The sequence below is a fragment of the Hyaena hyaena genome, unplaced genomic scaffold, assembly GCF_003009895.1.
Source record: "Hyaena hyaena isolate Hyena2069 unplaced genomic scaffold, ASM300989v1 scaffold_393, whole genome shotgun sequence".
Classification (NCBI taxonomy): domain Eukaryota; kingdom Metazoa; phylum Chordata; class Mammalia; order Carnivora; family Hyaenidae; genus Hyaena; species Hyaena hyaena.
In genome coordinates this window covers 1,127,511-1,141,387 of record NW_024081025.1, presented here as the reverse complement: position 1 = coordinate 1,141,387, position 13,877 = coordinate 1,127,511, and the positions used below count along the sequence as shown (strand labels likewise).

The 13,877-nt window shown below is 34.5% G+C and overlaps 1 protein-coding gene across 3 annotated transcripts in view; it reads right to left on the bottom strand.

The window, feature by feature from the left end:
- Positions 1–13,877, bottom strand: part of HSF2 (heat shock transcription factor 2) — a 37,593-nt gene that overhangs the window by 8,232 nt on the left and 15,484 nt on the right. For all 3 annotated transcript variants that reach the window (XR_005531638.1, XM_039251524.1, XM_039251525.1), the window contains exons 4-10: positions 13,545–13,669; positions 11,093–11,168; positions 8,580–8,641; positions 7,348–7,435; positions 5,652–5,800; positions 5,008–5,247; positions 4,605–4,710 (exon numbers count right to left, since the gene is read on the bottom strand). Coding sequence is in view for 2 of the 3 variants with exons in the window: in XM_039251524.1 (XP_039107455.1) it covers positions 4,605–4,710; positions 5,008–5,247; positions 5,652–5,800; positions 7,348–7,435; positions 8,580–8,641; positions 11,093–11,168; positions 13,545–13,669 (846 nt within the window). In the remaining variant the exon portion in view is untranslated. The remainder of the gene's footprint in view (positions 1–4,604; positions 4,711–5,007; positions 5,248–5,651; positions 5,801–7,347; positions 7,436–8,579; positions 8,642–11,092; positions 11,169–13,544; positions 13,670–13,877) is intronic.

Here is a 13,877-nt window from a genome sequence, read left to right as displayed (position 1 = left end):
ACCAAACAAGAAAGATGATAAGTTTAAAAAATATTAAAAAAGAACTGTGTGTTCAAAATTTCTATATAGCCATGTGGGTGAAGAGATGTAGCTCCTGCACTAGGAAGTTTTCATACAGTAAAAACAAGTTTGAAAGAGAAAAGCAGGAAAGCAGAAAGAAAAACATACAAAAGCAGAGCAAGCTAACCCATGCAAGATGTTTTAAGAATTTCTCCATAAAACAGTGGAGTAAATCACTTAAGACAAATGGTGATTTGCCCCACTTTCCCTCTCCTCCATCTCCTTTATTATTTTCTTTCTAAGCGCTTTTGGCTTTAACGGGCACCCAGGAATGAGTTCCTTGCCCAGACAGTAAGCCTTTACTGACTACCTGCTAATGTGAGAAATTTATAGAATCTACTCGATGACAGTGGCTCCTAAATTACACCTCATATGCAGTCCTCTGACTGAATGGCATACCTCCTTGTTGGTTCTTTTCACCTCACCTAGCAACAGAAGACGTAAATGCTAAGACCACTGCTTACTGTACTCCTCAATCCAGCCAGTTTACAGACATAAATTTTAAGTCATAAGCTTCAAAGCCATTTATTCCACAAAGATTTATTGAGCATCTATGAAATAACTGACATCATGAAGAATATAAGATGAAGACACTATTCCTGCTCTCTAGGAGCTTACAATCTAAAAGACAAGAACAATATTAAATAGCAACATATGATCAGATACGATTCAGTATTATAACAGTAAAGGATAGTGGGGATCAAAAGTACTAAGAAGAGAAAGGAAAAAAAAATCACATGTGAGTGCACACATGCAAGATGAAACAAAAACATCTTTATGTAGCTATCCAACACAGATCAGTCCCTGAAGAATGGCTAGGATTTGGAAAGGAGAGAATGGAGAGAAGAATAAACTGTTATAGTATTAGCTATAATAGAGAAGAAGGTATGGTCGTGGGGTAAGTTCTAGAAACAGACAAGATGACCAGTCTGAATTGAATAGTAAATTGTATGCATAAAGTTCAAAAAGTAGAACGAGGCCAGTCAGTGGACAAGCCCACACTCTGTCAGCAATAACAGGCTTGGAAAAGGCCTCAGCAATGACATACAGTGATTAAAGCATTTCGGAGAATGAACACACCAAATGGTTCATAGGATAAAATGAAATGCAGAGAGATTACAGACAGATCCCTCCTCTACCCTCACTAGACAGTGATTCCTCTCCTTACGTTCCACGTTCATGATAATGCTAAAAATATCCCCAGTTCTTCCTTTGTTAACTTCCCTTCTTTCATACTACCTACTGAACCATGAAAAGGATGAGACTCAGATCCTTAAGAGTAGATAACTGCACATAACTGCCAATCTCTGCCAAGTTCAGCTTGTCACTGCCTCTGAGATTGACCAGCTTTTGTCCCTATTAAGAGTGGCATATGTAGAGTACAAGCTCCTCACTCCTTCTTTGCTGTACTCACCTTACCCATTAAATCAGGGATACCTTCAGGTATCCCCAGCAGATGCATAGTGTGAAGCAGAAAAAAGTAGATCATATAGGAGGAGTGCTGACACAGCTGGTTTAATCCTAACGCCAGGCCTCTCTTGCTGACACGTCACACTAGGTCACTCAGTACTGAACTCTGCAGAGAACCCATAAGTTCCTCAGCACACCTGTTCATGTCCTTACCATCTCTGCCACCTCAGAGAACAAAACAACCTATGGGTGGATTTTTATAATACAGCATAATTCAAGGATGAAATAATGAAGGTCTTGGATAAGAGAGGCAACAGTGAAAACAGAAAGTAGGGATGATTTGTGAGTGCTATTTTTGAAAATACTTAGGGACCAGGTGAACAATGAGATAGAGATAAGGAAACCAAGATGACTCAGTGATTACTATCCTGAGTGAGTAAAGAGAAGTCTGATACCACCATAGAAAAAAAGAAAGCTGGGGGCGCCTGGGTGGCTCAGTCAGTTAAGCGTCTGACTTTGGCTCAGGTAATGATCTCACAGTCCGTGAGTTCGGGCCCTGCATCGGACTCTGTACTGACAGTTCAGAGCCTGGAGCCTGCTTTCTATTCCATGTCTCCCTCTCTCTCTGCCCCTCCCCTGCTCATGCTCTGTCTCTCCATCTCAAAATAATACACATTTTAAAAATTAAGAAAATAAAAAATAAGAAAGCTGCAAAGTGTAGTTTGGAGAATAAAGAAAAGTTTGGTATTAAACATCAGTAATCTAAGGCAAGATCTTAATGGATCATCCCAAAGGCATGGAATTAGAATTCAAGCATTTACTTTAAAAAACTATTAAGAACTGGAGATATAAATTTGAGAGCAATCCCACAAGCCAAAATCCCTTCACAGAGAAAGGACAGAAAAAGAAGAGACATAGAACAGATAAAAGGATGAAAGAATGGTACCTTGGGGGAATACTCACAAGTAGAAAACAGGAAAAAGAAAAGCTCTTAGAGTAAACAGAGAAAAGCTAGGAAGATAAAAGAGAAAAAAAATCCAGTGCCTCTAAAATCAATAGAAAAAGTTCCATTGTCAAATATCACTAATGTTAAAAATAATATCATCAATTATTTATAATCCCCAAAAGAGTCCTTCATGTTAGCCATTAGCCACATTTAACAAATAGGGAAACTGGGCAAGACAGCTGAGTTTTCCCAAGGTTAACACCATAGCTAGTAAGTGACATAAGCTAAATGAAACCCAAATCCATCTAACTCAAAAAAAACCTACTACCCCAATGGCCTGATTAAAAAAAAAACTGTAACCTACTCATGGATAAACCAAGGCAGCGCAGGCTTAGAATAAATAAGCAATTGAACAATACAGGGTTTCAAAAGAAATTTAGGGTAAAAAAGAAGTACCAAATACAGCCATTCAGTTCTAAAACTTTGCAGTGAAAGAATTAGAGAAGTAGAATGCTAAATGAACAGAGCAACACATCAAAATGTTTAAGATGGAGATCTGTACCTACTGAAGCAAGATGAGAGATTAAGGACAGAGCTAGAAAAACAGAGGCAGAGGGCAGCTTTAACGGGAAAGAAAGCACTTCCTTTAAGAAGAAAGAAGATGAGGTTCCACAGCTTATGAGACAATGAAGGCATGGTGATTGTCCTCTGTGAACAGGGAAGAGGTGGCTAGACAAGGTCCTGAGGACGAGTGTGAAAAATGTTCCAAGGTTAAATTAAAATAATCTAATTGAAAAGGCACCTGGGTGGCTCAGCTGGTTAAACATCTGACTGGCTCAGGTTATGACCTCACAGTTTGTGAGTTCAAACCCTGCGTTCAGCTCTGTGCTGACAGCTCTGAGCCTGGAGTCTGCTTTGGATTCTGTGTCTCCCTCTCTGCTCTTCCCCTGCTCATGCTCTGTCTCTCAAAAATAAATAAATGTTAAAAAAAAAAATAATAACAATCTAACTGAAGACTGCAAGGATTTGTAGAGGGTCAGAATGATGTGATTTTATTTTCTTCTTATGATCTAAAGGACAAACATTCTAAAAAGGTCTCTGGATTCAGAGTGGGGACAAAGACTACTTGAATCAAGAAGGGCTGTCAAATTACTATTAACAAATTAAAGTAGGTCATTAACATGGATGCTGAATTCACTTAAAATGGTAAAGATCAGTATGGAAAAGAAATCCCAAAGAAAATGAAATCCATCCTGTGATATACTGATCATTTGCAAAGGATAATCAAATCATGGATATTGACAAAGACTAATGAGAAGCAGAAGAGTAAGGTGGTGAATTAATAAGATTGAAAAATAAGAAAAGACTAATTCCTTTTAGCCTCACTAAGAAGCCCTTAAAAGGACAAGACTGAAGAATATCTTGATGAAGAGAAGCTGCATTTTAAGGCAGAAAATATCAAACAAATAAACAAATAAATAAAGGAGCAACAAAACTTTTCAGGATAGAGAAACATATTTACAATAGAAAACACAAACAGGGAACAATATTCACCTGGATGGAACCAAGCTATGTAAGAGAGAGAGGAGTGGTAGGAGCTAGAGGGAAGAAAGCAAGAAAGGTAGTTAGTTAATGCCAGAAATGGTAGCTAAGGATTCACAGTCCAGACAACACTGGAGTCAGTTCATGTAGGAGGTAGTGGGGATTGCAGGATAACCTTAAGACTCAGGGCATAAAAATTTTTAAAATATAGCAAATATAATAAAATCTAATTCATTTGAGTGGAAAACATTAATTCACAAAGTATTAAGGAATATTTCCATACTGTTTCGTGGCTGAGTAATTCTACGACTAAATTTCCACCAATTTCTATTCAGTGACTATTTTAGAGCAAAACAAAACATGACAAGTCTACAGAACACCTGGATTTAGTAGTACTGTTGAACAGAGTTGATACATTGTTATATGAGGATTAACTGAACTGTTATTCAGAAATAGGTAGTGATTGCTGATCACCCTCCTTCATTGTCCTGAATCCATCTGCTCATTGTTTCTGATAAACAAAATCATTCATTTAAAAAAGAAAATGCAAGGACAGTGTAGAATACAAGAAATGATGTAGTGTTTTAACACCACAAACATAAATACACAAACTTCCAGTATAGCAAAGATTATTCAAAGTACCTACATCAACCAGGAGATCTGGGTCTATGCTAAACTGTCTTCCTGACAGCATGGCTTGGAAGTCCTCTAAGCTGCAATCAATACTGTCAAGATAATCCAACAGCTCAACCCTAAAATAAAAAGATTTAAAAAATATCAAATATTAGGTTTCCTTGTTTTTACATTAAAATCCTTGTTTTTACATTAAAATCACATTACAGGGGTGCCTTATTACGAACTGCCAAGAAAATCCCAAGACTGCTCTTGGGATGATTAAATCCTTTCAAAATAACATTTGCAGAGCTCAGCCTTGACCAAAACAAGATAGATTATATGGGTTCATAATGTGAAAGAAAGATCACTGAAAGAGAAATAGAACGTGAAGTTAACGAAAGTAAATAAGCTCAGACATCTAGATCAACACTCACTTTCCCAAAAGATTGATGTTATCATTTAAAATGGAATCCATCATGGTCACAGGATCTTCTGTGGTCAGACTAGATGAGCCATTTAGCTGGACAGCACTAGACATGAGCGGGCTGGTGCCATCACTGCCTGAACTTAGGGATTCTCTAGCTGGTTCATTCTGATCTCCACTCTGAATGACAGGTGCATACTCATCTTCATTGTCATCTTCAACAATGACAATATCAGGGTACTGGCTACAGCTACATCAGGATATAAGAAAACCAATTATATTTTCAAACAAATTCAATAAATTCATTCTGTCCATTCATTCTTCATGGAAACTTTCTCTCCAAAACATATATCAAAAGGCTTAAATTTCTTGGGTGAGTAGCTTAATCATAAATATTGATTTATCATATGATACAAGACCATAAAGGATCAATTAGACATTTAACTCCATAATTAAAAAATGAGAATTCTCTTTACTTTTTGTTGGGAGTCTTTTTGCTGAGGGGACAACATGTGGTTGAATAATTTGGCTTTTTCAGTTTAATTATCCAGACATGAGTTAGACAATGGTTTTTCACAGAATAAAGTAGTTTTGAATTTAGCTCTTTGATAAGTAACCAATATTTCTACAAATTTTACTTCATAATCTCCTTACTTGGAGGGATCAGATATAACGTCCTCATTAGTTTCTGGAATAACTGGGATATTTTCTTCATCTGCATTATCATCAGTTACATCATAAATAATGATATCATCTGAAATTCGCTCCCTTGGCTTTAAACCTTCAGTCCTACTGTGTGGAACCTAAAATAATCATGGAGAAAATATATATCAAAATTTGAAATTATACTGACTACCAAACAACATACTATTTAAAAAGTGCTAATTAGGCACCCAGTATTTACTAAACATTGAGGATACAATGGTAGGCAAAACAACTATGTTCTCTACCCTAATGGGACTTACATACTAATTGGTATTAGTACCAATTCACAGAGGTATGAAGTGTGTTACTTTATTCTAGTTAACTATTTCTTTTACTGTAAGGAATCTTGAGGATGACATGCCTCAGAATGATTCTATAAAAAGATCTTCAAATTTTAAGTTATTGTTTATATCCAAAGGGTTAAAAGAAAATTCCTAAGATTTCACCAGGAATTTCAAGCATATCCAGATGACCACTGTACTGGTGAGGATTATTTTATCTCAAGCTACTCTATATGACATATGGTTTATTCTTACTAAATGCTTTTCATTAATAGGAAAAAAAAAAACCTTTCAGCTATTCCACAGTTAAATGTCAGCCTGTATTTTTAGCAAAAATTTTTTTGTTCAGCTACAGATATATTTAGATCATAGGTACTTAATAAAAATGCATTAAATTCTCTAAAGCAAACTAAAGTCATTATCATACTTTAAAATCTATAAATTTCAACAGTAGATAAATCAGAGGCAAAAGATGTAAAGTACTTAAAAATACATAAATCTAGTGAAATTAAAAATCATCATCTATTTACATTGAATCTTCAATTCAAGAACACAACAGTTAGGTATGCTTGATTATTTAGAAACAGTGGTGGGAAGAACCAGATATTAATTCTGGTCTGCTCAAGAAAAAAATCTTAGTACATTAATAAATCTGAAGCAGTATTTAGAATTCCAATCTGAAAGTAACAATGAAAATCAGATGCTAAAAAAAGTCTAGACTCTGGACTGGATTGACTTGCCAATGGATGTAAGTTTGACAAATTATCCAGAAAGCCCATGACAAAGATAAAGATAAATAAAAATATGCTTTGAAATTGCTTGAGTAAAAAGTCTAGTCTATACAATTTATAATAAAAGCTGGAAATAACTTAAAATAACCAATAGATGAATGCATAATTACATTATTATAATACTCAATTAATATAATAGTTGAGATTAACTAAATGTGTTTAATAAATCTCCAAAGCAAAACCAAGTGAAAAAAGTTACAATGCAAAAAGATAAGTGCAAAATTATGTATCATTTATATAAAGTTTAGATACATGCAAAATAATACCAAATATTGTTCAAAAAGAATTCACACATATAAAATGACCACGGGGATAATAAACACTAATTCAAGACAGTGACTATCTAGAAGAGCCTGAAAAAGAGGTGAAAAACAAATCTAGGAACAGGCAACCAAGACAACTATATTTAAAATGGTTTATTTCTTAAAATCTAAGGCAAATAATTAAACATGTCATGATTTAATAAAGCTGGAGGATGAACACACAATTATTATTCACTAAACTCTGCATGGAATACTGCTACAATAAAATTTGGCTTGAAATAATATAAACAGAATTTAACCAAAAAATTACTTTATGATGGTGACTATCAGCTGGTTCTTTGACTATATGCTGAAACAGATTCTTCTTTTGGGCTCCATTAGTATTCAGAAGTAGAGGTCTGAAAATCAGAAGATATTCATGAAATTCAGTGAAGCAGATATATAAGAAATTTAAACTGCTTCTAACAATTTACCCTCACATGAACATACACACTTTAATAATAAGAGATTTGTTAATGATACACAATGAACTCCCAAAATGGTCATATCTGGGGGCACTTGAGTGGCTCAGTTGGTTAAGCATCCAACTTTGGCTCAGGTCATGATCTCATGGTTCGTGGGTTTGAGCCCTACAAAGGCCTCTGTGCTGACAGCTAGGAGTCTGGAGCCTGCTTCAGATTCCGGGTCTCCCTCCTCTGCACCTACCCTGTTCATGCTCTCTCTCTCTCTCTCTCTCTCTCTCAAAAATAAACAAACATTTAAAAAAATGGTCACATCTTAGGAATAGAAACTAGAGGATAACTGTGTCTAGGACTTTTGTCATTCTTTTGTACGGTTTTTCTTAAAATAAATATAATAAACTACTTTCTCTGGATAAACTTCACTGCTGACTGAGCTATATAACTCTTTATAAACTGTATTTACATAGTAAAAAACAAATAGGTAATATCATGAGAACTAATTTGTGGAAGCAGGGTTAAGGCCACAGCCTAAGTTATAACCATAAATAAGCTTTGCTAGAATATTGTTAGCCTTACAAGATCTTTTTCTGCTTTTCAACTATTCCTTTGTCCATTGTCTTTAAGCTTTAGTTGTGACAATGGCAGTTACTAACATTTATAGGTATCACAAGCTACACTCAATAGATAGGTTTTTAAATCCTTTATTAGTGGATTAAACATAAGAGATTAAGTAAAAAAATTTTTATTTTTTCTCAATACATGACCTGTTTTTTAATTTCCCTCACTCAGGTCATCTAACGCTATATTAAACTGCTAATGTGAATAAAAATGGATTCTTTATTAACTGTGTATGTGTCTGTAAAGTGACTACTTAGGCTACCTTATCTTTCAAAAACATCAGCGGGATGACAGCAGGAGATAATAACACTAGTCTTGACATGTTGAGAGTATAAATTAACAAGGAAGTACTGTGAATCTGGGACAAAAGGCATACACTAAGCAAATGTAAGTCATTCATGTAAAACACTAAAATGTTTACTTGTCCATGAATAAGTCAAAGTGTTTTACCACAAAATCTTACCTTTTACGTTTTAAACTTACAAGTTGGTTGTTCTGAACCAACGTAACAATAAACTGGACAATCTAAAAAGAAAATATAAACAAAAAATTTTCCACCATAGACTCTTAATTTTTAGTCCATATTACGTCTTACAAAATTAATTCAAATACTACATGCTCTCTAAGTCACATAATTTCTCACATATTAACATATTTGAAATCTGAGTGCATCTTACAATTGATATCTAAAGAAATGTAATGGTTTCCAAGCAGAAGGATATCCTGTGATGAAAGGTGCAGCTACCTGTAATACCAAGATGCCTAAGACATTCATCTACCTAATCATCCATTCATCCATCTATCTATCCAACCACCCACTTACCCACTTACCTATTCAATATTCAATTCAGTTGTTTTGGTGATAAGTATTAAGCATGCCTGGATACAGATCCCAACGTTCTACTTAAAATTCTTTCAAGATTACAATGGGAAAAAAAGTGACAGGCAACATTTTTCTTACACTAAGTAATATGATTAGAGGCAAAAGAAACTGCCAGCTCTTTCAGAAGAAAGCATGGCATTAGAGTCTATGAAAAGGAAGTTAGCCACTAATCCTATTCCAAAGAAAATGCTGACTGATAGCTGATGAGAAGACAAGTTAAATTTAAGCTTAAAGATGTCAATGAAATAATTTGATTTCAATTATTTTTGTTAATTTATAAGTATTATAGGAAAATTCTAAGAACATTAGTGGTTGAATTTACAAGATTATGAATCACTAGATAAATTTCTCCTGAAATTTGTTCATCTTAGTTCTCTCATGACAATTCTGCATCATGTTGTACAAAGCTTGTTTCCTGAAGGAGAAGATAAGTTATCTAACATTTACATCATCTAACTTCTGGACCTGGCAAGTTCTATGACTGGTACTATTTTCCTATCCTGTAACAGGCACCTATACCAGTAACTCACATATATTCCAACTGAGCCAAGGCAAAAGAGTAAATGGCAAACTTATGAACCAAGTCCAGGAATAAAGAAAAATTATCAGCTATCACTATCACTATCAGCTATCACTATGCATTAGGAAAATTCCCTAGCTCCACCAAATCACATACATTCAAACTCAGATTTGAGCAGACAGAATGTCAGCTTCCATGAAAAACTGAAATTTTATATAAGTATTTTACCAACTATCCTTGACTTTAGGGGGAAAAAAGCTATATAGTATAATAAGCTAATATTTAAAACATTTTCTGAAAAAGATTAAATGATTTTTTAAAAATAAAGTACAGGTTATACAATATATCTATCATTTTAAATCAGGTATTCCTAACAGGGCTGCATGTTGGAATCAGTTTTAGGGAAACTTTGAAAATATATGTACGTGGATTAAACACTTAAAACTGAATTCTGTATTATACCCTTCACTTGCATACTGATTGGAAAAAAAAAAAAAAAGCAAACCCCAGTATATCTATTTCTACTGCAGGCCGAAGGCTGCAACCATTCATCTCTGTTCTAAGCTTGCTCCACTAGACCCAGATCCAGTCAGTCATAACTCTATTTTTAGCTAAAGACCTCCTACCCTTCCTTCCCCCACCCAAAACCTGTTGCTTAAACTTCAGAGTCTAGTTTACTCATGAGCAAAAAATAGCTGCCTTAATTACTTTAATGTTTCAACTCTTATTAACACATGAAAGCTGATATGAAAAGACTAAATCACAAGGACACAATGCAACAGAGAGATTTTCAGTTCTCCCAGTAATTTTCAGCTCAGATACTAAAATCTATAATTTGTTTTATAACACACTACATTAACTGCCTATCTACAGAAACTAATAATGGCATACACTGATAATTCATTTTTTGAACTCATCTGGTTAACTGATTTGAAAATTTTAGTCATTTGTCTTCAAAGATCAGATCTATGCCTTTCCAAGTAAAAAATAGTAAAAACAAAAATAACAAACCCACACAATAAGGCTATCTTTCATAGTAAAAAATGTCATGAAATTGGTAGTATATTATGTTCCCAAAAATAAAGTATCTTTAAAGTTGTTATATCAGGCTCTAAGTCACTTAAAGCTAATGAGACTTTAGCTGAGAATATGAAACAACCATACTTAGCTAATAAGAAGTGTTTCTTATTGGGGCACCTGGGTGGCTCAGTCGGTTAAGTGTCCGACTTCGGCTCAGGTCATGATTTCACGGTTCGTGGGTTTGAGCCTCGTGTTGGGCTCTGTGCTGACAGCTAGCTCAGAGCCTGGAGCCTGCTTCAGATTCTGTGTCTCCCTCTCTCTTTGACCCTCCCTTCCTCATGCTGTCTCTATCTCTCGGAAATAAATTTTTTAAAAAAGAAAGAAGAGAAAATATAACACAATTTAATTTGATTTCAGAGTTTCACTACTCTATACGCACCCCATATATAAGAAACTAATATCAATCACTAACTATTCAACAGACTTTTTTAGGTTATGAATGGTACACAAATTAAACAAAGGCAGATTATAGTCATGGTGGAAAAAAGCTTACCTTTCGAATAACTTGTTGCTGTTGTGCATGTTTTGCTCGTAATTCTGACACCTCCTTCCAAAGGGACTCATTCTCACTACATCATTTATTAAAAAACAAAAATATTTTTCAGAAAGCCAGATCTCAAGATATTTCATTAATACCAGTGAACTTTACTTTTATGAGACTAGAAAAATGTTGGTTCAGTTACATAAAATAACAACTATCTTGACACAGCTCCAGAATCATCCTTTCATAACTATAGTACATTCTACTGTTGGCAATATAAACACAAAATTTTAAGATTCATGCCTACATCCATACAGTAGTAGGTAATATACTTCTCTGACAATGTGGCTCATTACTTCTTATTCAAAAAATAAACCAACCTTTCAACTGTGACTACCAAGTGAATTTAGGACATGTGTTTAGAAAAGATTTTTTTTTTAATTTTTTTAATGTTTATTTATTTTTGAGAGACAGTGACAGAGACAGAGAGAAAAAGCACGTGCACAAGCAGGGGAGGGGCAAAGAGGGAGGCAGAGGATACAAAGCAGGCTCCACACTGACAGCAGAGAGCCCAATGCAGGAGTAACACTCACAGACTGCGAAATCATGACCTGAATTGAAGTTAGATACCTAAAAAACTGAACCTCCCAGGTACCCCTAGAATTCTTAAAAGAAGTGACATTTACCCAGCACTTCCTATGTTCTAAGCATTACGCTAAGCATTTGGTGTGTATTTCTTATTTAAACTTCTCTAAAATCAGTCAAGAAAAGAATTATTAACTCTATTTTATAGAGGAGGACACTGAAACTCAAGAATTGAGAGGCCTTGCCTAAAATCGCACAGGAAACTTATAGTAAGTTTTGAAGTCGATCTAAAAGTCTATCCGATTCTAAAACTGTCTATCTTAAGATGTTTCAAACACAAACATATGAAAACACTAAAACAAGTTTTTAAGCATGTCTAAATATATGACAAACCAGTAACTTGTCTAGTAGTAATAATGTCTTTTCCTTCATTAACTATTTTTAAAACTGCAGCTATTAAATGTTAGCATCAATGATAACATTGAGAAGGCATGAAAGATAATCTACCTATTATATGCTCTGATTTTTGCTCTTGTTAATTTTCATAATATCCATCTACCTCAAGCCAAACTATTACAAAAGGGACTGGATTTACATATAGAGGGCATTGAAAATGAAACTTTAATACTTACTGAATAACTAGAGTACTTTTTCTGACTCAGATATTTAAATTTAAAAAATGTTTTTTAATGTTTATTTATTTTTGGGGGGGGGGGGACATGAGAGGGGGAGGGGCAGAGGGAGGGAGACACAGAATCCAAAGCTGGCTCCAGACTCTGAGCTGTCAGCACAGAGCCTGACATGGGGCTTGAACTCACAAACTGCGAGATCATGACCCGAGCCAGTCAGATGCTCAACCGAATGAGCCACCCAGGTGCCCCAGACTCAAATATTTAAAGATACTATCATCTATCTGCCTTCTATAAATAGAAAAATGGTTACCTCTAAAACTTACAGGATGAACCTAGGATCCCATTCCTTAAGTGCTAAACCTGAGATTCAAGGAAGTGGGTCAAAAGGTACCTCAGCAGACACAAACCACATATAATAAAGTGGGATAAATGATTAAATAAAATATGTACAATAGGACAGCTTAAAATTAAGTCTTATTCAAAAAAGGGAATCACATCCAAGGTTACTCTTTTAATGAAAATTAAGTTAAGACAGCTAAATTAATGTCCCACACTTGAAATTGGAGACAATACATAAAATTTAAATTATTCCCAAGACCTGTCACCTATTAGGATAAGAGAAAAAATCTCAACTACTTACTAAGAAGTAAATACATCTACTCGATATGTAAGTTGTTACTGTGGCAAATAATGGTGCCAAAAATTGTAATAAAGCAAAAGCAAGTTTCTGTAGATAAAAGATTTGAATAACACTATACCATGTCTATATAAAATAAGTATCAAGTAGGGCAAGGCTCGTGTGTCCTTTTTCCCTATTTTTTGTGTCCTATTTTTTCCTAAGAGATGGGCCACATAGAAAAGTCTTATAAAACCACCATAAAAAAAAGAATGAGTAACACATGTAGTATTTTTTATGGCTTATGTGCCCTCCTGTGTATGAGCATCATACGAAATCTAACCTAAGTAGAATCATATTTCCTACCACAATTTAAAGATCTACTATTTCATCAGTGACGCTCATGCATCATATTGTTCTAACTGCCCTAAATTCTTTTGACCACCATCAAGAAAATATACTATTGAGGTAAAGTCAAGGGCTATAGGGAACCAAATCTTAAAGAAAAATGACCTTTTATCTCAGTTTCAACAATGTGATCTAAGTACTTAAAGCACTAACCTCCAACCTCCTACACACAAATATACACACCAGCCCCTATATTAAGATTATATTTGGAAAAATACTTTACCTTTTTAATTCAGAAAGCCTCGACTCAATAGTTTCCTGTTTTATTTGAACCTTCTGAGCACTACTTATAATTTTTGTTAAATCTTCCTGACGAATCTTATTTTCTTCTGGTTTTGAAGATGAAACCTTTTGAAAGCAAATTCAGGAAATCAATCAAATACTAAACACCATGTTTATATATAATTCAAAGCTTTCCTAACATAAGTGAGTTTTGTACCCCATTCAGGAAATTAGACTTAGTTCCAAAAAGCCCAGGTTAGGGTTTTATAAAAAGAATAAACTTCATAGCTCAAAGAGAAAGAATAAAAAATAATCAGTCTATTTTTTGTTTTTT